Here is a 25159-nt window from a genome sequence, read left to right on the forward strand (position 1 = left end):
CTGTGTTTTATATCTCATGTGTTTTATATCTCAACAACCATCATCTATTTGGCTGTGTTTTATATCTCATGTGTTTTATTTCTCAACAACCATCATCTATATGGCTGTGTTTTATATCTCATGTGTTTTATATCTCAACAACCATCATCTATATGGCTGTGTTTTATATCTCAACAACCATCATCTATATGGCTATGTTTTATATCTCAACAACCATCATCTATTTGGCTGTGTTTTATATCTCATCTGTTTTATATCTCAACAACCATCATCTATTTGGCTGTGTTTTATATCTCATGTGTTTTATATCTCAACAACCATCATCTATTTGGCTGTGTTTTATATCTCATGTGTTTTATATCTCAACAACCATCATCTATTTGGCTGTGTTTTATATCTCAACAACCATCATCTATATGGCTGTGTTTTATATCTCATGTGTTTTATTTCTCAACAACCATCATCTATATGGCTGTGTTTTATATCTCAACAACCATCATCTATTTGGCTATGTTTTATATCTCAACAACCATCGTCTATATGGCTGTGTTTTATATCTCATGTGTTTTATATCTCAACAACCATCATCTATTTGGCTGTGTTTTATATCTCAACAACCATCATCTATTTGGCTGTGTTTTATATCTCAACAACCATCATCTATTTGGCTGTGTTTTATATCTCAACAACCATCATCTATTTGGCTGTGTTTTATATCTCATGTGTTTTATATCTCAACAACCATCATCTATATGGCTGTGTTTTATATCTCATGTGTTTTATATCTCAACAACCATCATCTATATGGCTGTGTTTTATATCTCATGTGTTTTATATCTCAACAACCATCATCTATATGGCTGTGTTTTATATCTCAACAACCATCATCTATTTGGCTGTGTTTTATATCTCATGTGTTTTATATCTCAACAACCATCATCTATTTGGCTATGTTTTATATCTCAACAACCATCGTCTATATGGCTGTGTTTTATATCTCATGTGTTTTATATCTCAACAACCATCATCTATTTGGCTGTGTTTTATATCTCAACAACCATCATCTATTTGGCAGTGTTTTATATCTCAACAACCATCATCTATATGGCTGTGTTTTATATCTCAACAACCATCATCTATTTGGCTGTGTTTTATATCTCAACAACCATCATCTATATGGCTGTGTTTTATATCTCAACAACCATCATCTATATGGCTGTGTTTTATATCTCAACAACCATCATCTATTTGGCTGTGTTTTATATCTCAACAACCATCATCTATATGGCTGTGTTTTATATCTCATGTGTTTTATATCTCAACAACCATCATCTATTTGGCTGTGTTTTATATCTCAACAACCATCATCTATATGGCTGTGTTTTATATCTCAACAACCATCATCTATTTGGCTGTGTTTTATATCTCAACAACCATCATCTATATGGCTGTGTTTTATATCTCATGTGTTTTATATCAACAACCATCATCTATTTGGCTGTGTTTTATATCTCAACAACCATCATCTATTTGTCTGTGTTTTATATCTCAACAACCATCATCTATATGGCTGTGTTTTATATCTCAACAACCATCATCTATATGGCTATGTTTTATATCTCAACAACCATCATCTATTTGGCTGTGTTTTATATCTCATGTGTTTTATATCTCAACAACCATCATCTATATGGCTGTGTTTTATATCTCAACAACCATCATCTATTTGGCTGTGTTTTATATCTCAACAACCATCATCTATTTGGCTGTGTTTTATATCTCAACAACCATCATCTATATGGCTGTGTTTTATATCTCATGTGTTTTATTTCTCAACAACCATCATCTATATGGCTATGTTTTATATCTCAACAACCATCATCTATTTGGCTGTGTTTTATATCTCATCTGTTTTATATCTCAACAACCATCATCCATTTGGCTGTGTTTTATATCTCATGTGTTTTATATCTCAACAACCATCATCTATTTGGCTGTGTTTTATATCTCATGTGTTTTATATCTCAACAACCATCATCTATTTGGCTGTGTTTTATATCTCATGTGTTTTATATCTCAACAACCATCATCTATTTGGCTGTGTTTTATATCTCATGTGTTTTATATCTCATCTGTTTTATATCTCAACAACCATCATCTTTTTGGCTGTGTTTTATATCTCATGTGTTTTATATCTCAACAACCATCATCTATTTGGCTGTGTTTTATATCTCAACAACCATCATCTATATGGCTGTGTTTTATTTCGCATGTGTTTTATTTCTCAACAACCATCATCTATATGGCTGTGTTTTATATCTCAACAACCATCATCTATTTGGCTGTGTTTTATATCTCATGTGTTTTATATCTCAACAACCATCGTCTATATGGCTGTGTTTTATATCTCATGTGTTTTATATCTCAACAACCATCATCTATATGGCTGTGTTTTATATCTCAACAACCAGCATCTATATGGCTGTGTTTTATATCTCAACAACCATCATCTATTTGGCTATGTTTTATATCTCAACAACCATCATCTATATGGCTATGTTTTATATCTCAACAACCATTATCTGATAACTTATAGGTTCATATTTCAAACCATTTCATTGGATGTAAGAGTTGTTTTCTTCTTCCCATCTATGTAGCTTTATATAAAATATAATAAATCCCTGGCTGTAGTGTAATCTGTTTATTCTATCTGTCAATAAAAGATCAATGACAGCTATTAGTTTGGGTTAAAATCCCATTTAGATGATTATCATTCAGCAGTGTAATCTATAATCTGATTCACGGTCATTAATAGAGGAAAGCCACAGATGGAGAAGATGGCTGCTTCAATTTGTCTTAATTACAGACAGTGGTGTTGATGTGCAAGAGTCAACACTCTGCAACTGACAAAAACATACAATTATGTTTTCACACAGGCTAGCGTCAATACACTGAAGCCAACTGAGGGAAATACAAAATATGAGACGTTTCAAAAATGTTCTCTCAACTCTATATACGACAGAGACAAGAACCTATGTTCATTTCCAACATCAATAAAAACCAAGCGAAGCCACATTTACAAAGACAAGTTGTTTGTTCCAATGTAACTATTAGACAACAATACCATTAAAAAAACATCAAAAAGTGTACTGAATATATTTAATATTTTAGGCCTATAGTAACAAGAGTAGCTTCTTACTTGTTGCAGTGGTGTTTGAGGTGCTTCTTGTATCCCTCGTCCTGCAGCATGTGTTCTGGGTTGTGCTTCCTGATCCACTCAGCCTTCTGGATGTCAAACGTGCTAGACTGAGTCTTCATCTTCTTCCCCTTCCTGCCTCTGGGGACCGGGGTCGACAGACCTGAGGGAGGAACACAGATTCAATTTGTGGTTATGGACACCGATTTATAAACCCACATTAAAACCATTAACAGTAAACCAATAGCACAGTGGTAGGGGGAAATGTCCTTTAAAGGAAGAATTCTTTGAGAGGAACCAGATTCTAATCTGTGGTTGGACCCCTGAGGTTTGGTCATTGTGAGGTTGTAACGTACCCAGGTGGTTCTGTAGTTCCTTGGTCTGTCCGTCCTCGGAGGGGGCGATCAGGTCCCACATGAAGCTCTTGATCTTGTCGTCACCGCGGTAGTGAACCAGACAGTAGGCCAGAAGGGCTCTGCAGATAGACTCTACATCACGCTCTGTCAGCTGCTTCTTAAATCGACCATGGAGCAGGATGTCCTTCCAACGACCCCACCTAGACGACACAGGAGGAGAGGGTCAATACTGGAGACAAATACTGTACAATATAGATGGACAACACAGGAGAGCCTCAGTACAGACACAATACTGTACAATATAGATGGACAACACAGGAGAGCATCAGTACAGACACAATACTGTACAACATAGATGGACAACACAGGAGAGCTTCAGTACAGACACAATACTGTACAATATAGATGGACGACACAGGAGAGCCTCAGTACAGACACAACACTGTACAATATAGATAAACAACACAGGAGAGCCTCAGTACAGACACAACACTGTACAATATAGATAAACAACACAGGAGAGCCTCAGTACAGACACAACACTGTACAATATAGATAAACAACACAGGAGAGCCTCAGTACAGACACAACACTGTACAATACAGATAAACAGCACAGGAGCGCCTCAGTACAGAAACAACACTGTACAATATAGATAAACAACACAGGAGAGCCTCAGTACAGACACAACACTGTACAATATAGATAAACAACACAGGAGAGCCTCAGTACAGACACAACACTGTACAATACAGATAAACAACACAGGAGAGCCTCAGTACAGACACAACACTGTACAATATAGATAAACAACACAGGAGAGCCTCAGTACAAACACAACACTGTACAATATAGATGGACAACACAGGAGAGCCTCAGTACAGACACAACACTGTACAATACAGATAAACAACACAGGAGAGCCTCAGTACAGACACAACACTGTACAATATAGATAAACAACACAGGAGAGCCTCAGTACAGACACAACACTGTACAATATAGATGGACAACACAGGAGAGCCTCAGTACAGACACAACACTGTACAATATAGATAAACAACACAGGAGAGCCTCAGTACAAACACAACACTGTACAACACAGATAAACAGCACAGGAGCGCCTCAGTACAGACACAACACTGTACAATATAGATAAACAACACAGGAGAGCCTCAGTACAGACACAACACTGTACAATACAGATAAACAACACAGGAGAGCCTCAGTACAGACACAACACTGTACAATATAGATAAACAACACAGGAGAGCCTCAGTACAGACACAACACTGTACAATACAGATAAACAGCACAGGAGAGCCTCAGTACAGACACAACACTGTACAATATAGATAAACAACACAGGAGAGCCTCAGTACAGACACAACACTGTACAATATAGATAAACAACACAGGAGAGCCTCAGTACAGACACAACACTGTACAATACAGATAAACAACACAGGAGAGCCTCAGTACAGACACAACACTGTACAATATAGATAAACAACACAGGAGAGCCTCAGTACAGACACAACACTGTACAATATAGATAAACAACACAGGAGAGCCTCAGTACAGACACAACACTGTACAATATAGATAAACAACACAGGAGAGCCTCAGTACAGACACAACACTGTACAATACAGATAAACAGCACAGGAGCGCCTCAGTACAGACACAACACTGTACAATATAGATAAACAACACAGGAGAGCCTCAGTACAGACACAACACTGTACAATACAGATAAACAACACAGGAGAGCCTCAGTACAGACACAACACTGTACAATATAGATAAACAACACAGGAGAGCCTCAGTACAGACACAACACTGTACAATACAGATAAACAGCACAGGAGAGCCTCAGTACAGACACAACACTGTACAATACAGATAAACAGCACAGGAGAGCCTCAGTACAGACACAACACTGTACAATACAGATAAACAACACAGGAGAGCCTCAGTACAGACACAACACTGTACAATATAGATAAACAACACAGGAGAGCCTCAGTACAGACACAACACTGTACAATACAGATAAACAGCACAGGAGAGCCTCAGTACAGACACAACACTGTACAATATAGATAAACAACACAGGAGAGCCTCAGTACAGACACAACACTGTACAATATAGATAAACAACACAGGAGAGCCTCAGTACAGACACAACACTGTACAATATAGATACACAACACAGGAGAGCCTCAGTACAGACACAACACTGTACAGCAGTAACACTAAGAACAAGATGGGGTTGGTCTGGGCTGAAACTCAAGTCTGCACATCCTGTGGGTCCCAAGATAAGTATTAAAGAACATTGTTATTTAGTATGTTGGTTTGTATATTATCTAGCATAAGTGGTACAGTCACTGACACTGACCCGTATACTAGTAGGTTCTTCTCCACTCTGAAGCACTCTGTCCTGCCGTAGCTGTTGAGGCGGTCGTGGGGCCGGCGGAGCTTGGGCTTGTCCTCGTTGTCACTCTCCCCCTCTGACAGCTCTGCCAGCTCGTCCTTAGTGGCACTGAAGGGTCGGGTCTGCTTCCTCACCCTCGGAGTGTCAATTACCAGGCTGTTCTGTTGTGGAATAGGAGAGGAACACACACAGATACTCAGATACTATTGTAGCAAATTCACTCATGGCATTGATCTTATCTCCTATATAACATATCTCATCATGGCCAGAAAGAGCAGGTTCAGTGTTTAAACTAAAGCATTACTTACTCTGTCATTGGCAGAGTCCATGTCAATCTCAGCCTTCTTGGCCCACTTGTCCCAGAAGTTGGGGTCGTCCAGAGAAATGTCTGTGCGGTTTCCGGATGCCACAAAACTGGCCTGAGAGAGAAGAAGACATCATATCACATTAAACCTTGATAATCTGATTCACTGTTCCTTCCTGAGTCTCCTTCAATGAGAAGACTGAGTCTCCTAACAGAGCTGAGAGTCTGTGATGAAGAGTGACATGAGAGTAGACAGGAGACACGGGTTACTACTGCTAGTCATGCAGAAAGGAAAAGGATAGCAACATTCAAACAATGACCACTGTGTGGTGCTCTTTCAGTCACTGGGTACCTTGGCAAAGGTAGATCCCCGTCCCTCAGACTCGATGGTGATGGTCTTGGTCCTGCGTTGAAGGATCTGGTCGATGTCCTCCTCACAGAACTTGGCCCCCTCATCCTCATCGTCCATCAGAGCTCCATACGCCCCTTTCCTCAGCAGGTCCTCGATCTCCTTCTTAGACAGCTGCTGCTGGGTCGGCTGGAGAGAGGGGAGGGGGAGAAGGAGAAACAGAGAGGGTGTCAGGGGAACTGATGATGGACTACAGTAGATCACAGACTGGACTATTTACACATTACATCATTGTACACACAAACATGTGCACAACACATGCATTAACAGCACACAAAAACAGACAGACACTCTAGTGTGAGAAACGCCGAGGAGAGAGACAGTTAGTTGAACTGAAGCTGAACTGGATCACATGCTAGACCTTTTTAAATCTGAAAGAGTAGCAGCAACCCCCAGCTGACCCATGGTGTGTTAGTATGCAGCTGGTGGTGCTAATGTCTGCTCAACACTTTCTTCCTGATTGTCCAGCTAATCCAGAGAGAGAAACAGCTAAGCTCCTCCTACACACTGATGATGCTACAAGCTTGGTACACCTGTATTTGGGGAGTTTCTCCCATTCTTCTCTGCAGATCCTCTCAAGCTCTGTCAGGTTGGATGGGGAGCGTTGCTGTACAGCTACTTTCAGGTCTCTCCAGAGATGTTTGATCGGGTTCAAGTCCGGGCTCTGGCTGGGCCACTCAAGGACATTCAGAGACTTGTCCCGAAGCCACTCCTGTGTTGTCTTGGCTGTGTGCTTAGGGTTGTTGTCCTGTTGGAAGGTGAACCTCCGCCCCAGTCTGAGGTCCTGAGTGCTCTGGAGCAGGTTTTAATCAAGGATCGCTCTGTACATTCATCTTTGCCTCGGTCCTGACTAGTCTCCCAGTCCCTGCCACTGAAAAACATCCCCACAGTATGATGCTGCCACCACCATGCTACACCATAGGAATGGTGCCAGGTTTCCTCCAGATGTGACGCTTGGCATTCAGATCAAAGAGTTCAATCTTGGTTTCATCAGACCAGAGAATCTTGTTTCTCATGGTCTGAGAGTTTTTAAGTGCCTTTAGGCAAACTCCAAGCGTGCTGCCATGTGGCTTTTACTGAAGAGCGGGTTCCGTCTGGCCACTCTACCATAAAGGTCTGATTGGTGGAGTGCTGTAGAGATGGTTGTCCTTCTGGAAGGTTCTCCCATCTCCACAGAGGAACTCTAGAGCTCTGCCAGTGACCATCGGGTTCTTGGTCACCTCCCTGACCAAGGCCCTTATTCCCGATTGCTCAGTTTGGCCGGGCGGCCAGCTCTAGGGAGAGTCTTGGTGGTTCCAAACTTCTTCCATTTAAGAATGATGGAGGCCACTGTGTTCTTGGGGACCTTCAATGCTGCAGGAATGTTTTGGTAACCTTCCCCAGATCTGTGCCTCGACACAATCCTGTCTCGGAGCTCTACGGACAATTCCTTCAACATCATTGCTTGATTTTTGATCTGATACGCACTGTCAACTGTGGGACCTTATATAGACAGATGTGTGCTTTTCCATATCATGTCCAATCAATTGAATTTACCACATGTGGACTCCAATCAAGTTGTAGAAACATCTCAAGGATGATCAATGGAAACAGGATGCACCTGAGCTCAATTTCAAGTCTCATAGCAAATGGTCTGAATACTTATGTAAAGAAGGTATTCATGTTTTTTATTTGTAATACATTTGCAAAAAACTCTGAAAACCTGTTTTTGCTTTGTCATTATGGGTTATTGTATGTAAATTGCTGAGATTTAAAAAAATATTTAATCCATTTTAGAATAAGGCTGTAACGTAACAAAATGTGAAAAAAGTCAAGGGGTCAGAATACTTTCCGAATGCATAGAGCATCCACCGGACTGATACAGGTGCTGCAGAGTGTGTGTGTGTGTATGATGAACACAGCAGACTCACCCCTCCTCCCGGCACGCTGTTCTCCCTGCCACTCATGCTCTGCAGCACAGCCTTGTCCAGGCCCAGTTTGAGGCTGGCCCGGTCAAACATCTCCCGCTCGTAAGAGTTCCTGGTGATCAGACGGTACACCTTCACCGCCTTGTTCTGACCAATCCTATGGCAGCGAGCCTGGGCCTGAGAATAATAGAAAATAACTGGGTTATGACCAGCCCAATACATTTTATATTTGTACAATAAAAATCACTTTAGGATCAAGATCGTTGCTCTGCTATAATAATATAATACATGCCATTTAGCAGACGCTTTTATCCGAAGCGACTTAGTCATGCATACATACATTTTACTATCCAAGCTGTGCCAATGAAAAAGTTAAACTATTATAATAGGATATGAAAGACACTTCTCAATTCAAGGACTTCCTGAATTGACTGAATTGAAATAGAAAGTGACCACACCTTCGTTGCTAATTTATTACAGTGGAGGCTGGTGTCACTTTAGATGTCTGTGTGTGTCTTTACCTGCAGGTCGTTCTGTGGGTTCCAGTCTGAGTCAAAGATAATACAGGTGTCAGCAGCAGTCAAGTTGATGCCCAGACCTCCAGCCCGGGTACACAGCAGGAACACAAAGCGGTCCGAGTCTGGTTTGCTAAAACGGTCTATAGCTGCCTGACGCAGGTTACCTCTCACTCTGCCATCGATACGCTCATACAGGTACCTGAGGAACACAGGACCATGCAGGGTTGGAGGAGGATCTTCTAGTACACATAATTACACATGTTCTAGTGTCACATCCAAGTATCATGAATGTCAACATTTACATACAGTACGACACAGAGTTTTACAGTAGCTGATACAACACCAACCATCACACATTAAGGGGCCTCCAATTGCCACACAATATTTCCAGGAATTTGTTTTTGTCATCCACTTTCAAACATTCACTAGTTCTCTCCTTCTTTCCGCCATTCCTGTCTCTCTTTTCCCCTCTATTCTGCTCCCTCTTCCTCCTTTCATCCTTCCTCCCCCTCTCTCTGGCAGAGAACAAGGTGGTTTAGCTCACTGATCACGGGCAGCCTCTTTCCCAGGAGCCCTGGCCTCGCCCCTGCCTTACCCCTCATCTTCTTCACCTTACACACCTCACCCCCTCACCTCTACAGTGACCCACTTCCCTCCGCCCGCCCACAGACTCCTCTCTCCCTCTGTCTGATGTGGGAGGCCCCGAGGGAGTCTGTGACCTGCCGCTGATCCCCGGCTAAGCCTTGCCTAGCCACTGAGCGGAGCGACTCGCCTTGTGTGTTTACACTGGTTTGGTTCGGGGTTTGAGTGCCAGAAAGAAGCAGGGAGGGGAGAAGAACACAGGGCCAGGCCCGGGATAGTGAGAGAGACAAGAGAGGATAGAGAGAGGGAGAAGAAGAGAGAGGACAGAGATATCAGGAGGGAAAGGGAGGAAGATATAGAGAGACCACACAGACCAGGCCAGTCGCCCGCTTTCCTCAGCTTAGACGGGCTGCTGGGATAATATCCTTTTCATTTAGCGTGCAAACAGGAAGCTCATTAAGCCAGGAGATTAAGACCTTGAATGAAAGGGTCTTGGTACATTCTTCTGCTTCTGTTACACAGTCTTTATCATCTCCCTGCTCTGGGTAGCATTATGGAGTGATGAGCACAGGGGGCTTTAAAAGGCTCTTTCTCAGACAGTCACTGGAGAGAGAGGCTAATGCTTAGAGATTCAGCATTTCTCTTCAAACTACATTCAATTTAATAAGGGAAAGTACTAGAGTGATTCAGCTTTTGCAGCACTGCAAACTGCTAGCTAGCTAACACCAGATAATAAACCATAAATACATCATTTTGAAAATGGAGCTGAAAAATGGAAATTACAAAGTCTATTACCCTCTCAAGCATGATTCCTGTCTTTTTCCGCATCTGCCTAGCTGAAACTGCAGAGGGTGTTTAAAATTCTACATGCACTGACACAAAGTAATAAACATTATATATCTCATCTCAAACTACATCATCTCACAATATGAAATATCTGAGGAGACAGAACCTTGATTTCCAGGCTTCTATTGGAGTGGAGTACTTGGGAGCATAGTTATACAAGACGAGAGGAAGGCAGCGATACCTTCTCTGGATGAGGTAGTCCTCCAGGATATCCAGACAGCGGACCATCTGGGAGAAGATAAGGACCTTGTGTCCCCCGGCCTTCATCTTGGGCAGCAGCTTATCTATGAGGACCAGTTTACCAGCCGACTGCACCATGGCCTGCAGGTGGAAATCAAAGGCAACAGGGCTGTACACCTCTCGGAAGTCCTCCAAGATCTTCTCCTCAGCACCTGGGAGAAATGGACAGACAAATAAACTCAGTGATGGTATCAGTGTTTCTGCTACAATTGTACAAGCAGGGCGGGGCCCCCGTCTAACGCTGTTGCCACCAGAGTTTGGCTTCTATTTGGAAAGGACTGGATGACACAATCTGGTACCATGCTACCATTTTGACCTAATCTGTATACAGTACCTACTTTAAGACAGATAGGAATAGCAACTCAGTCATGGAATAGATTTTGTACAATATGGTACTGGAAAAAAGAGGGTGGACCTGAGTAAGGTGGCGGTACAAGGAACTCTCTCTCTGGTCACTGGTTAGAAGGATAATGACCAAGCAACTGAATGACCAAAGAGACAGGTCACACACACAGCTCACTGCCTCGAACTCACAAACCAGCATTGATGAAGAAAGGTACCATAACTACACTAAACTGTATGCAGGTCAAAGACAATATGAGAATTAGGACTTATATAATGCTTATCAAGTCTAACAACCCCTTTTTTGATTTGACATACTAAAAACTACCGGATATTAAAAACTGGGTGGTTCGAGCCCTGAATGCTAATTGGCTGACAGCCGTGGTATATCCGACCGTATAACACGGGTATGACAAAACATTTATTTTTACTGCTCTAATTACGTTGGTAACCAGTTTATAATAGCTATAAGGCACCTTGGGGTTTGTGGTATATGGCCAATATACCACGGCTAAGGTCGTGCCTAAGAACAGACCTTAGCCGTGGTATATTGGCCATATACCACAAACCCCTGAGGTGCCTTATTGCTATTATAAACTGGTTACCAACGTTTTTTATTTATTTAACCTTTATTTAACTAGGTAAGTCAATTAAGAACAAATTCTTACTTACAATGACGGCCTACACTGGTCAAATCCGGACAACGCTGCGCCAATTGTGTGCTGCCCTATGGGATTCCCAATCACAGCCGGTTGTGATACAGCCTGGATACGAACCAGGGTGTCTATAGTGATGCCTCTAGCATCAGTGTCCTAGACCGCTGCGCCACTCAGGAGCCCATATACCACACCCCCCCGTGACTTATTGCTTACTTAGAAAGCCTTCATATTTCCATTTGGCAGTTTATCAACTCTAAAGCTGATCCTTTAGTTGTCCTAGCCCTCATTAAATCTGTTACACACACACACACACACACACACACACACACACACACACACACACACACACACACACACACACACACACACACACACACACACACACACACACACACACACACACACACACACAGTGTAGTACCTTTGATGGGATGAGGTAAGGCTGGTTACAGCAGCTTCTCAGCTCCATCATGGTGTTGACCAGATTGAGTTACAGTCAGGCTTGGGGCAATTCCATGTCAATTCCATGTCAATTCCATGTCAATTGAGGAAGTAAACTGAAATTCCAATTCCAATTCTCTTCAATGCTTTTCAATGGGGAAAATGGGAATTGGAATTTGGTTTACTTTCTGAATTGACTAGAATTTCCCCAATTGACCCCAACCCTGGTTACAGTTAGGGTTAGGTAGGGGTCAGGGTCAGGTAGTGGTGTGTTCAGTACCTTTGATGAGGTAGGGGTGGTTGCAACACTTCCTCAGCTCCATCATGGTGTTGACCAGGTTGGGGACGTTGGCCTGGCCGACTCCTTTAGACAGGAAGGAGAAGTTCTTCTCCAGGATGGCTCTGTAGTACTTCTTCTGGATGTTGGTCAGCTCCACCTGACCACATTATATAGAAACATTCAATTATATATGACAATACACAGAAACCACATCAGTCAGCAAAACTAAGACAAAAAAAAAACACAAAAACTCAATCTCAAGCACACACACAACGCAAACACGCACATACACACCTCAATGATGGTTTCCTCCTTAGGAGCCAGGTTCTTCTCCACGTCCTCCTTGAGACGACGCAGCATCATGGGCTTCAGGATGGCCTGCAACTTCTGGACCTGAGAGAGACCGAGATATGCACGTTCATATATGGATGGACGCATGCATACGCACTCATACACACAGATTACAGTAATATGTGAAGCTTTTTGACCTGAGACACATAGAGACGGATACAGAGAGATGGAAGATACACGTTAACATGTGGAGAGTCTGGAACAGGACTCCACTTTCACACACATGCACCCACACATGAACCCACACACGCACCTACACACACGCACCTACACACACATGATTTTAACCAGAGGTGCTGAAGGATTAGCAGGATTAAGAGGGGTTGACCATGGGCCGGTCAGTGGTATGATTGTCAAACCAGTACAATACACTGAGTGTACAAAACATTAGGAACACCTTAGAAATCCTTCTTTAACCTGTCTTCTCTCATCCATTTACACCTGCTTTCTATGACATAGACTGACCAGGTGAATCCAGGTGAAACCTATGATCCCTTATTAAATTCAATTCAATCAGTGTAGATGAAAGGGAGGAGACAGGTTAAAGAAGGATTTTTAAAACTTGAGACAAGGAGTGTATGTGTGCCATTCAGAGTGTGAATGGGCAAGCCAAAATATTTCAGTGCCTTTGAACGGGGTGTGGTAGTAGATGCCAGGAACACCTGTTTGAGTGTGTCAATAACTGCAATGCTGCTGGGTTTTTCACACTAACAGACTGATGAAGTCCATGAGGTTGATTATAGGGTTTCTAAATACCTGTAATTACATCAGCATAATGCTACAGGGCCTTTAACATAACTTTCCAAGCCTGCCTGCCTGCCTGCGTGCGTGCCTGCCTGCCTGCCTGCCTGCCTGCGTGCGTGCGTGCGTCCGTCCGCCCGCCCGCCCGTCCGTCCGTCTGTGTGTGTGTGTGAGCTCTATTCTCCTTCAGAGTTCCATCTGTACCAACAGGATCATTATCTCCACACACTGACACACTGTTCAAACACCAGGTGAGGTGAGTGGGGAAAAACACACTCATGTCCCCTGATACCATTTGAAAAAAAATTAGCTTCTGTATTAATAATCATATTCATTATGATCAGTGATGGTAAAGGACACACTCACACACAGGCAGAGACTAAACTATAACACACAGTATTTCTCACATTCACGTTGTTGATAGGAACCCAACAACATAATACTCACACAGTCACACTGACAGCGACACACTTGATACGAACCCAACAACCACATGATAGAATCACACAGCCTCACCTGCTCCTCAGTCTTGAGGTCTCCAAACTCCAGCATGAAGGTGTTCTCTGAGGGGAAGCTTTGAGGCTCCAGGAAGTGCAGCAGACTGAACAGCTCCTCTACCGTGTTCTGGAGGGGGGTCCCTGTCAGGAGAACTTTGTGTTCCTGGAGAGAGAGGAGAGGGAAGAGAGAGATGTGAGTTAGAAACAATACAAGACACACAGCATTGGAACTCCAACCTACAAGCTGTGCCTCCATTGAACACAACTACAGAGAGAGGGGAGACCTCAATCACAAACAATCTTAAGATCCAACCAGATTGGTGTACAGTGATGGTTACCATTAGGGCACGTTTCACTGCTTCTCTCCACACACAAATAAGATATTGATTGGAGACACACTAGGCCTAGGATCTCAAACATTCAAGCTGTAATGGCTGCATTTCTACCCTTTGCTCAGTTCTGCCCTACAGTATGCTCAGTGAGTTGGACATACCAGATTCATGAGCTTGAAGCCCTCTAGCAGCTTGCAGTTCTTGTTCTTGAGGCGATGGGCCTCGTCGATGATGACGCAGCGCCACTCGATGGCGTTGAGCTCTGGACAGCCGCCCAGGATCATCTCAAAGGTGGTGATGAGGGCGTGGAACTTGTAGGCTCCCCGCACCACACGACCCTGGAGGGAAACCAGGAAGAAACGCACAGGGAGTCAATACAACTCTTCCACTCATTCCCTGTGTGTTAAGGTGATTCCCTGTGTGTTAAGGTGATTCCCTGTGTGTTAAGGTGATTCCCTGTGTGTTAAGGTGATTCCCTGTGTGTTAAGGTGATTCCCTGTGTGTTAACTGTGTGTTAAGGTGATTCCCTGTGTGTTAAGGTGATTCCCTGTGTGTTAACTGTGTGTTAAGGTGATTCCCTGTGTGTTAAGGTAATTCCCTGTGTGTTAAGGTAATTCCCTGTGAGCTAAGGTGATTCCCTGTGAGCTAAGGTGATTCCCTGTGTGTTAAGGTGATTCCCTGTGTGTTAAGGTGATTCCCTGTGTGTTAAGGTGATTCCCTGTGTGTTAAGGTGATTCCCTGTGTGTTAAGGTGATTCCCTGTGTGTTAAGGTGATTCCCTGTGTGTTAAGGTGATTCCCTGTGTGTTAAGGTAATTCCCTGTGAGCTAAGGTGATTCCCTGTGAGCTAAGGTGATTCCCTGTGTGTTAAGGTGATTCCCTGTGTGTTAAGGTGATTCCCTGTGTGTTAAGGTGATTCCCTGTGTGTTAAGGTAATTCCCTGTGTGTTAAGGTGATTCCCTGTGTGCTAAGGTGATTCCCTGTGTGTTAAGGTGATTCCCTGTGTGTTAAGGTGATTCCCTGTGTGTTAAGGTGATTCCCTGTGTGTTAACTGTGTGTTAAGGTGATTCCCTGTGTGTTAAGGTGATTCCCTGTGTGTTAAGGTGATTCCCTATGTGTTAACTGTGTGTTAAGGTGATTCCCTGTGTGTTAAGTTGATTCCCTGTGTGTTAAGGTGATTCCCTGTGTGTTAAGGGGTGAGCCGTGCTGTAAGAATAAGCCCTGTGGTGCCACAGTGACATCACAGTCTTCCAGTGAGACAGCCTGGTGGCAGCTCATCTTTCCTCTCCTCCCTCATCCGTTCTTCCCCACCTCCCTTGTTACATTTGCATACTAAGATCTCCTAACCGCTGTCTGTCATTCTACATTACTCTGCCAACAACTGCAGAAAACCCCTTTTCCCAGGGCTACCGCCTGACATGTGCCACCCTTCAAACCCTTCTCATGTGCCTTTAAATTGAGTCCTGCTTTCAAGTTTCAACCTTTAACGTCACATGCACAAGTACAGTGAAAGGCCTTTCTTCCAAACTCTAACTCCAACAATGCGTTAATCAATAACAATGTAATAGTAAAAATAACAAGGTAGAACAAAGACACACGAGATATGAAATAAGAAGAACACGATAAAGTAAGTAAGCATACTATATACAGGGTCAGTTCCAGAAGCATATTTACAATGTGAAGGGATACTGGATCGATAGAGGCAGATATGTGTTGGGGTAAGGTGACTAGGCATGCTGGAACATGACAGTCATGCTACTCAATCTCAGTATCTCTCTCTCTCATTATGTGGCCTGCAAGCTCTCCGTGAACAAATCTCTTTGTCCGACTGAGCATCTCTGATATCATGTCACTATTCCCTGAAACACAATATAACAAATACTGTCATTACTTTAATGGAAAAGAGAAACACCTGAGTTTCACTTAATCTTTCACAGCTAATGATGTGCATCACATTATCTCCTGTTCTTCGTCCCCATTATGAGATGCTGGCTGCCAGCGGGTTTCAAGGCCCTTTTGCTGTTGTTTCTGACAACCACCACCTCCCCTCATCAGAGAACAACTTTTGAAACTTCAAGGACTCACCTGTTGTTGACATTGTTGTTTATCTGTGGGTCCCTGACTGTACATCTTGTACGGCTCGCCTGTGTTGTTTATTTATGTTGTTGTTTACCTGTGTGTCCCTGGAGTACATCTCGTACTGCTGCAGCATCTGCCTGCTGACCATGGAGCCGTGGTAGACAATGACGTTGAGGTGGGTCCACGTTCTGAACTCCCTCTCCCAGTTGGCGATGGTGGAGAGGGGGGCGATGATGAGGAAGGGGCCCCTGATGCCCACACGCCAGATCTCCTCCAGAAACGTGATGGACTGGATGGTCTTCCCCAGACCCATCTCATCTGCCAGGATACAGTTCCGTCTGTCAGGGAGGAAGAGAGGGGTGGGGTGCAGGGAAGGAGTAAGGAATTGCTAGGTTAGATTACTCGTTGGTTATTACTGCATTGTCGGAACTAGAAGCACAAGCATTTCGCTACACTCGCATTAACATCTGCTAACCACGTGTATGTGACAAATAAAATTTGATTTGATTTGATTTGAAAGGAGTGAGAGGAAGCGAGAGGGGGGTTGGAGGAAGAAAGAGAGAGAGACATTACAGTCCCAAAACATGTATAGAGTAGTTGTGGTCCTGTCTGATATTGATATTAAATGATGAGACTGGGCTGAACAGAATCCTTCCTCTAGTAGTCAGGCAGAACATTAATCTGGTTGTCCAGAGGGTGGGGGTGTTACAGTGAATCTTGACATTAATTGCAAAGAGCAGATACTCCCACTTGCTTCCTATACTTTTTTCCTTAATCTTGAAGGCTCGTGCAGTCAAAAACAGGATTTCCTGTGTTTTATAAATATTTCCACAATATGAGGATGGAATAATCCTCCGAAATTGGGAAAATTATGATAATGCCCTTTTAGTGTAAGAGCTGATTGAAAATACTGGCTGAAATTTCAGCCTGTTTTGGTGGGATGTTGTTTTGGCCTTACCCGGTGACATCACATAAATTAGTTGATAGACCAATAAAGAGAGTTCTAAACCTTTCTGCCAATAACAGTTAGTTTTCCCCTCCCCACTCAGACCCATCCCAGGCAGTCCTAGCAAAATTCTTGCTTGAGAAATTGCTCTTTGCTAAGAAGCTATTTTTGTTTCTTTCTGACCGTTTTAATTGACAACAATCACAATCAAGGTACTTGATTGTTACCGAGAAATTATTTGATAGAGATAAAAAGTGCTGCATTGGACCTTTAAGAACTTCACAGCACTCTGAAACACAGTCCAAGTAGCAACACTACAGCCTGGCTATAGACAAACAGATGATTTGGGATGTGTTCCACACCAACTCGCTTTCTCCCTTGATCTGTCTCTCCATCTTTCTCTCTCCTTTGCTCTCTCTCATGCAATAAAATGCAAATTAATTACTTAAAAATCATACAATGTGATTTTCTGGATTTTTGTTTTAGATTCCGTCTCTCACAGTTGAAGTGTACCTATGATAAAAATGACAGACCTCTACATGCTTTGTAAGTAGGAAAACCTGCAAAATCGGCAGTGTATCAAATACTTGTTCTCCCCACTGTATATACGACATACCGTCCAAGCCTATTAACCACATTCTTCACAGGTTTTGCATACTAAACCAAGCTAGAAGTCAGCAGGCTCTGGGCAAGCGTCTCCCTGTCTCGGTACACACATGCTGTCAGCTCACTGCTTCACTGGCTTCTCTTCTGCACTACTTAGCAATCTGACAGTCCAGCCCTTGTCTCTCTGGCTGGATGCAGTATGCTACAACCACAGAGCTGAAACCTAGGATCTGAAGTCTGGAACAACCCTGTGTTTCTAACTGTCAGAATCTGTTCAGGGCAGTAGAACACTGTGTGTCTGTTTGTTTGCACATGCATACAGGTACAGTGTGTGTGTGTGTGGTGTGTGTGTGGTGTGTGGGGTGTGTGTGTGTGTGGTGTGTGTGTGTGGTGTGTGTGGTGTGTGTGTGTGTGGTGTGTGGTGTGTGTGTGTGTGTGGTGTGTGTGGCCTCGGGGGGCCCTACTGACCTGTTGTACCAGTTGAAGAGGAGCCAGTTGACTCCCTCCAGCTGGTAGTCCCTGAGGACGTTACTGTTACTGTACTCCCTCGACTGATCCCTCTTCTTCCACAGGCTGGCTGGGGGACGCTCCTGTGGGGTAGAGAATGTTAGAGGATGAGAAGATGAGAAGAGAGATGAGAAAAGAAGAGAGAGGAAGAGAAGAGAAAGGAGGTTGAATAAAGGGGGCTTACCGTCCTGCGGGAGTCTGGCCTTGCTGCCTGCAGCAGCTCAAACTCCTCTATTTTACTCTGGTCCACATCCCCCTTCAGTTCCCACGTACTGTCTTCATAGGGCAGAGAGCACCACTTCACCAGGTAGTACACCACCTGCTGGGGGAAGAGGGACGGAGAGAGGGGGAGGAGGGAGGGGGAAAGAAAGAGAGATATGTTGTGAGTTAACACAAAAAAACAAAGAAACTTCACCTTTTAGTAGCTCCTAGTGTCGTCACTAGCGTCTTGTTCGCCCAGTCCCCCGTTTTCTAAACCTCCTGCGCATGAGCTACGCAAAAACCTGTCACTGAAATTCACACTTTTACTCAAAACAACACATATTGAATGTAATGTTACACTGTTCAGTGTTTAATAGAATACTGCATAGAATGGCTGATTTGCTCATATTTGCAAAGGCCTACCTGTGATTTGGCTGGAGGAATGGGTGGCTGGAACATACATGCATAATGATCTGCATGTCATTGTGTCAGTAAGGAGAAAACACTGCATGAAACCTGCTTTACTCTTCAGTTAAAATAGACACACACTCTCATCCCTTCCTCACACTCAATCTCTCCCTCTCGTAAAAACACACACACACACACACACACACACACACACACACACACACACACACACACAACTCACTCTCTCCCACAAACACACACTGCTCTCAACTTTTAAAACGCTAGACACCAAACAGAATTTAAGGAGCACCAGAAAGAAACAGATTTCTGAACCATTCAGGCTAGGGACAAGTAGGGCTGTGGCGGTCACGAAATTTCGTCAGCCGGTGATTGTCAAGCAAATAACTGCCGGTCTCACGGTAATTGACCATTAATTAACATAAACACATTTAGCATCTCCTGGCTTCCACACATAGCCTACAAGCCACTGATGCTGACCTTTTCGAACATATACATTTTAAAAAGTCTAATAAATCCATGTAACATAGCCTACACCTTCACAATAAATATATAATTTGTTTTAAACAGGTTTAAAAAAACATAAGAAGAAAATGTAGTCTATTTCAGAAGAACAGAATAGCATACTCTGAGTTGTCCTTATGTTAGGTCCTGATCTGGCTATGCCATATGGCTGTGGGCTACACTAGTTCTGTCACGATCGACCGTGGGAGAGAGAGAGGACCAAGGCGCAGCATGTAAAAAATACATCTTCTCTTTATTTAGGAGAAAACGAACGAAGCAAAACAACAAATAGATGACCGTGAAGCTAGAACCGAACGAAATGCAAACATGCAACCTAGACACAGACACAGACCTAGACAATGACCCGACAAAAACCTGATGCCTATGGCCGCCTAAAATATGGCTCCCAATCAGTGACAAATGAAGGATATCTGTCTCTAATTGAGAACCACTCAGGCAGCCATAGACATACCTAGAACATTCACTCAACCATAGACATACCTAGAACCACTCACTCAACACAAACCCATACTCTAAACCCAACACCCCCCTTTTCCATATAACCACCCAAAACGAGACAAAACACAAACATTCCCCATGTCACACCCTGACCTAACTAAAATAATAAAGAAAACAAAGAATACAAAGGCCAGGGCGTGACATAACCCCCCCCTTAAGGTGCGAACTCCGGGCGCACCAGCACACAGTCTAGGGGAGGGTCTGGGTGAGCTTCCTTCCACGGTGGCGGCTCCGGGCACTGGTCGGGGTCCCCACCCCACCATAGTCACTACCCGCCTCCGTAGCCTCCTCCCAATGGCCATCCTCCACCTTAACCCCACTGGATTAAGGGGCAGCACCGGACTAAGGGGCAACACCGGACTAAGGGGCAGCACCGGACTAAAGGGCAGCACCGGACTAAAGGGCAGCACCAGGATAAGGGGCAGCACCAGTATAAGTGGCAGCACCAGGACAAGGGGCGGCAGCTCCGGACTGAGGGACGGCAGCTCCGGACTGAGGGACGGCAGCTCCGGACTGAGGGACGGCAGCTCCGGACTGAGGGACGGCAGCTCCGGACTGAGGGACGGCAGCTCCGGACTGAGGGACGGCAGCTCCGGACTGAGGGACGGCAGCTCCGGACTGAGGAACGGATCCTGGCTGGATGACTCATGGTTGGCTGACGGATCCGACTGCTCATGGCTGACTGACGGATCCGGCTGGTCATGGCTGGCTGACGGCTCCGGCTGGTCATGGCTGGCTGACGGCTCCGGCTGCTCATGGCTGGCTGACGGATCCGGCTGCTCATGGCTGGCTGACGGATCCGGCCGATCCGGGCTGGCTGACGGATCCGGCCGATCCGGGCTGGCGGAAGGCTCCGGCCGATCCGGGCTGGCGGAAGGCTCCGGCCGATCCGGGCTGGCGGAAGGCTCCGGCCGATCCGGGCTGGCGGAAGGCTCCGGCCGCTCATGGCTGGCGGAAGGCTCCGGCCGCTCATGGCTGGCGGAAGGCTCCGGCCGCTCATGGCTGGCGGAAGGCTCCGGCCGCTCATGGCTGGCGGAAGGCTCCGGCCGCTCATGGCTGGCGGAAGGCTCCGGCCGCTCATGGCTGGCGGAAGGCTCCGGCCGCTCATGGCTGGCGGAAGGCTCCGGCCGCTCATGGCTGGCGGGCGGCTCCGGCCGGTCATGGCTGGCGGGCGGCTCCGGCCGGTCATGGCTGGCGGACGGCTCCGGCCGATCCGGTCTGGCGGAAGGCTCCGGCCGATCCGGTCTGGCGGAAGGCTCCGGCCGATCCGGTCTGGCGGAAGGCTCCGGCCGATCCGGTCTGGCGGAAGGCTCCGGCCGATCCGGTCTGGCGGAAGGCTCCGGCCGATCCGGTCTGGCGGGCGGCTCCGGCCGATCCGGTCTGGCGGGCGGCTCGGGCCGATCCGGTCTGGCGGGCGGCTCGGGCCGATCCGGGCTGGCGGACGGCTCGGGCCGGTCATGGCTGGGTAGACGGATGACTCAGATGGCGCTGGGTAGACGGATGACTCAGATGGCGCTGGGTAGACGGATGACTCAGATGGCGCTGGGTAGACGGATGACTCAGATGGCGCTGGGTAGACGGATGACTCAGATGGCGCTGGGTAGACGGATGACTCAGATGGCGCTGGGTAGACGGATGACTCAGATGGCGCTGGGTAGACGGATGACTCAGATGGCGCTGGGTAGACGGATGACTCAGATGGCGCTGGGTAGACGGATGACTCAGATGGCGCTGGGTAGACGGATGACTCAGATGGCGCTGGGTAGACGGATGACTCAGATGGCGCTGGGTAGACGGATGACTCAGATGGCGCTGGGTAGACGGATGACTCAGATGGCGCTGGGTAGACGGATGACTCAGATGGCGCTGGGTAGACGGATGACTCAGATGGCGCTGGGTAGACGGATGACTCAGATGGCGCTGGGTAGACGGATGACTCAGATGGCGCTGGGTAGACGGATGACTCAGATGGCGCTGGGTAGACGGATGACTCAGATGGCGCTGGGTAGACGGATGACTCAGATGGCGCTGGGTAGACGGATGACTCAGATGGCGCTGGGTAGACGGATGACTCAGATGGCGCTGGGTAGACGGATGACTCAGATGGCGCTGGGTAGACGGATGACTCAGATGGCGCTGGGTAGACGGATGACTCAGATGGCGCTGGGTAGACGGATGACTCAGATGGCGCTGGGTAGACGGATGACTCAGATGGCGCTGGGTAGACGGATGACTCAGATGGCGCTGGGTAGACGGATGACTCAGATGGCGCTGGGTAGACGGATGACTCAGATGGCGCTGGGTAGACGGATGACTCAGATGGCGCTGGGTAGACGGATGACTCAGATGGCGCTGGGTAGACGGATGACTCAGATGGCGCTGGGTAGACGGATGACTCAGATGGCGCTGGGTAGACGGATGACTCAGATGGCGCTGGGTAGACGGATGACTCAGATGGCGCTGGGTAGACGGATGACTCAGATGGCGCTGGGTAGACGGATGACTCAGATGGCGCTGGGTAGACGGATGACTCAGATGGCGCTGGGTAGACGGATGACTCAGATGGCACTGGGTAGACGGATGACTCAGATGGCACTGGGTAGACGGATGACTCAGATGGCACTGGGTAGACGGATGACTCAGATGGCACTGGGTAGACGGATGACTCAGATGGCACTGGGTAGACGGATGACTCAGATGGCACTGGGTAGACGGATGACTCAGATGGCACTGGGTAGACGGATGACTCAGATGGCACTGGGTAGACGGATGACTCAGATGGCACTGGGTAGACGGATGACTCAGATGGCACTGGGTAGACGGATGACTCAGATGGCACTGGGTAGACGGATGACTCAGATGGCACTGGGTAGACGGATGACTCAGATGGCACTGGGTAGACGGATGACTCAGATGGCACTGGGTAGACGGATGACTCAGATGGCACTGGGTAGACGGATGACTCAGATGGCACTGGGTAGACGGATGACTCAGATGGCACTGGGTAGACGGATGACTCAGATGGCACTGGGTAGACGGGCAGCTCTGGCCGGCTGAGGCGCACTATAGGCCTGGTGCGTGGTGCCGGAACTGGTGGTACCGGGCTGGGGACACGCACCTGAAGGCTAGTACGGGGAGAAGGAACAGGGCATACTGGACCCTGGATACGCACATTAGGCCTCGTGCGTGGTGCCGGAACTGGTGGTACCGGGCTGGGGACACACATCTCAGGGCTAGTGCGGGGAGCAGCAACAGGACACACTGGGCTCTCAAAGCGCACTATAGGCCTAGTGCGTGGTACCGGCACAGGTGGTACCGGGATGAGGGCACGCATCTCAGGGCGAGTGCGGGGAGAAGCAACAATGCGAACAGGGCTCTGGAGACACCCTGGAATCCTGGGGCGTGGTGCCGGAACTGGTGGTACCGGGCTGGGACGGGAAGGTGTTACAGGAGGTGTAGGACTAGGAATGCACACAGGAGGCCTGGTTCGTGGAACTGTCATTCCCAGACGGTTAGCACGCAACTCAGGACGAGCCTGAAGAGCTGACTCAGGTAACATCACATCCCGCACACGCTCTGTCGGGTGGATGTTGTGCCTCACGCACCAACACAGCAGCTCCCTCTTTTCACTCTCCTCCAAACTCCTCAATAAATCCTTAACAGTTTCTGTATCCTTCCCACACCCTGGAATCCTGGGCGTGGTGCCGGAACTGGTGGTACCGGGCTGGGGCGGAAAGGTGTTACAGGAGGTGTAGAACTAGGAATGTACACAGGAGGCCTGGTTCGTGGGACTGTCATTCCCAGACGGTTAGCACGCAACTCAGGACGAGCATGAAGAGCTGACTCAGGTAACATCACATCCCGCACACGCTCTGTCGGGTGGATGTTGTGCCTCACGCACCAACACAGCAGCTCCCTCTTTTCACTCTCCTCCAAACTCCTCAATAAATCCTTAACAGTCTCTGTATCCTTCCCATTGCTCACCTCCAGTATCTGCACAACGGGCTCTGGCTCCCTCCTTTCACGCTGCTTGGTCCTGAGTGGTCGGGTCATTCTGTCACGATCGACCGTGGGAGAGAGAGAGGACCAAGGCGCAGCATGTAAAAAAAAACATCTTCTCTTTATTTAGGAGAAAACGAACGAAGCAAAACAACAAATAGACGATCGTGAAGCTAGAACCGAACGAAATGCAAACATGCAACCTAGACACAGACACAGACCTAGATAATGACCCGACAAAAACCTGATGCCTATGGCCGCCTAAAATATGGCTCCCAATCAGAGACAAATGAAGGACATCTGTCTCTAATTGAGAACCACTCAGGCAGCCATAGACATACCTAGAAACACTCACTCAACACAAACCCATACTCCAAACCCAACACCCCCCTTTTCCATATAACCACCCAAAACGAGACAAAACACAAACATTCCCCATGTCACACCCTGACCTAACTAAAATAATAAAGAAAACACAGAATACAAAGGCCAGGGCGTGACAAGTTCATTTAGCAGACAAGATTTGCTTAGAATTCCGTATGAAGAATACAACTGAACATAGCTGAATAAAATAGGAAGGATATTCTGTGTTGAGCGGTTAACAAAGAAACAGGTACTCCTATATGCTTAATTTAGAGTTATTAATGTAACTTTAGTTGTGATACAAATGTTGGGCTATATGTTTAGATTTTTAATACATTCTAAGGCTGCATGATGCAACTCTAATGATGATTTGAAAAAAGTCGCATGAAAGGCACGAACTCTGCTTTGTTTCTTGCGCAGGCTGAACACACTTCATCAGTCTCTCACTCAAGCAGTTAATAATGCCTCAAATTTCCCGGCTGCATCCCCTTTGTGTGGCCGTAATGCCCCCTAAAAGAATCCATGCCTTTTGCGGCCAGCGACCGTTGTGCCCTTGGGCTGAATATAATAAGT

General features: G+C 46.2%; 1 protein-coding gene across 7 annotated transcripts in view; it reads right to left on the reverse strand.

The window, feature by feature from the left end:
* Positions 1–25159, reverse strand: part of LOC129854470 (chromodomain-helicase-DNA-binding protein 9-like) — a 145141-nt gene that overhangs the window by 41117 nt on the left and 78865 nt on the right. For 6 of the 7 annotated variants that reach the window (XM_055921540.1, XM_055921541.1, XM_055921539.1 and 3 more), the window contains 15 exons: positions 18759–18896; positions 18536–18657; positions 16610–16853; positions 14600–14776; positions 14126–14269; positions 12812–12910; positions 12518–12674; positions 10737–10947; positions 9131–9326; positions 8613–8786; positions 6646–6831; positions 6298–6408; positions 5954–6150; positions 3553–3752; positions 3200–3359 (listed from right to left, as the gene is read on the reverse strand). In XM_055921540.1, coding sequence (XP_055777515.1) covers positions 3200–3359; positions 3553–3752; positions 5954–6150; positions 6298–6408; positions 6646–6831; positions 8613–8786; positions 9131–9326; positions 10737–10947; positions 12518–12674; positions 12812–12910; positions 14126–14269; positions 14600–14776; positions 16610–16853; positions 18536–18657; positions 18759–18896 — 2516 coding nt within the window. The remainder of the gene's footprint in view (positions 1–3199; positions 3360–3552; positions 3753–5953; positions 6151–6297; positions 6409–6645; positions 6832–8612; positions 8787–9130; positions 9327–10736; positions 10948–12517; positions 12675–12811; positions 12911–14125; positions 14270–14599; positions 14777–16609; positions 16854–18535; positions 18658–18758; positions 18897–25159) is intronic. The other variant, XM_055921542.1, reaches the window with a different exon arrangement.

This window comes from Salvelinus fontinalis, chromosome 4, assembly GCF_029448725.1.
Source record: "Salvelinus fontinalis isolate EN_2023a chromosome 4, ASM2944872v1, whole genome shotgun sequence".
In the NCBI taxonomy this organism is placed as follows: Eukaryota; Metazoa; Chordata; class Actinopteri; order Salmoniformes; family Salmonidae; genus Salvelinus; species Salvelinus fontinalis.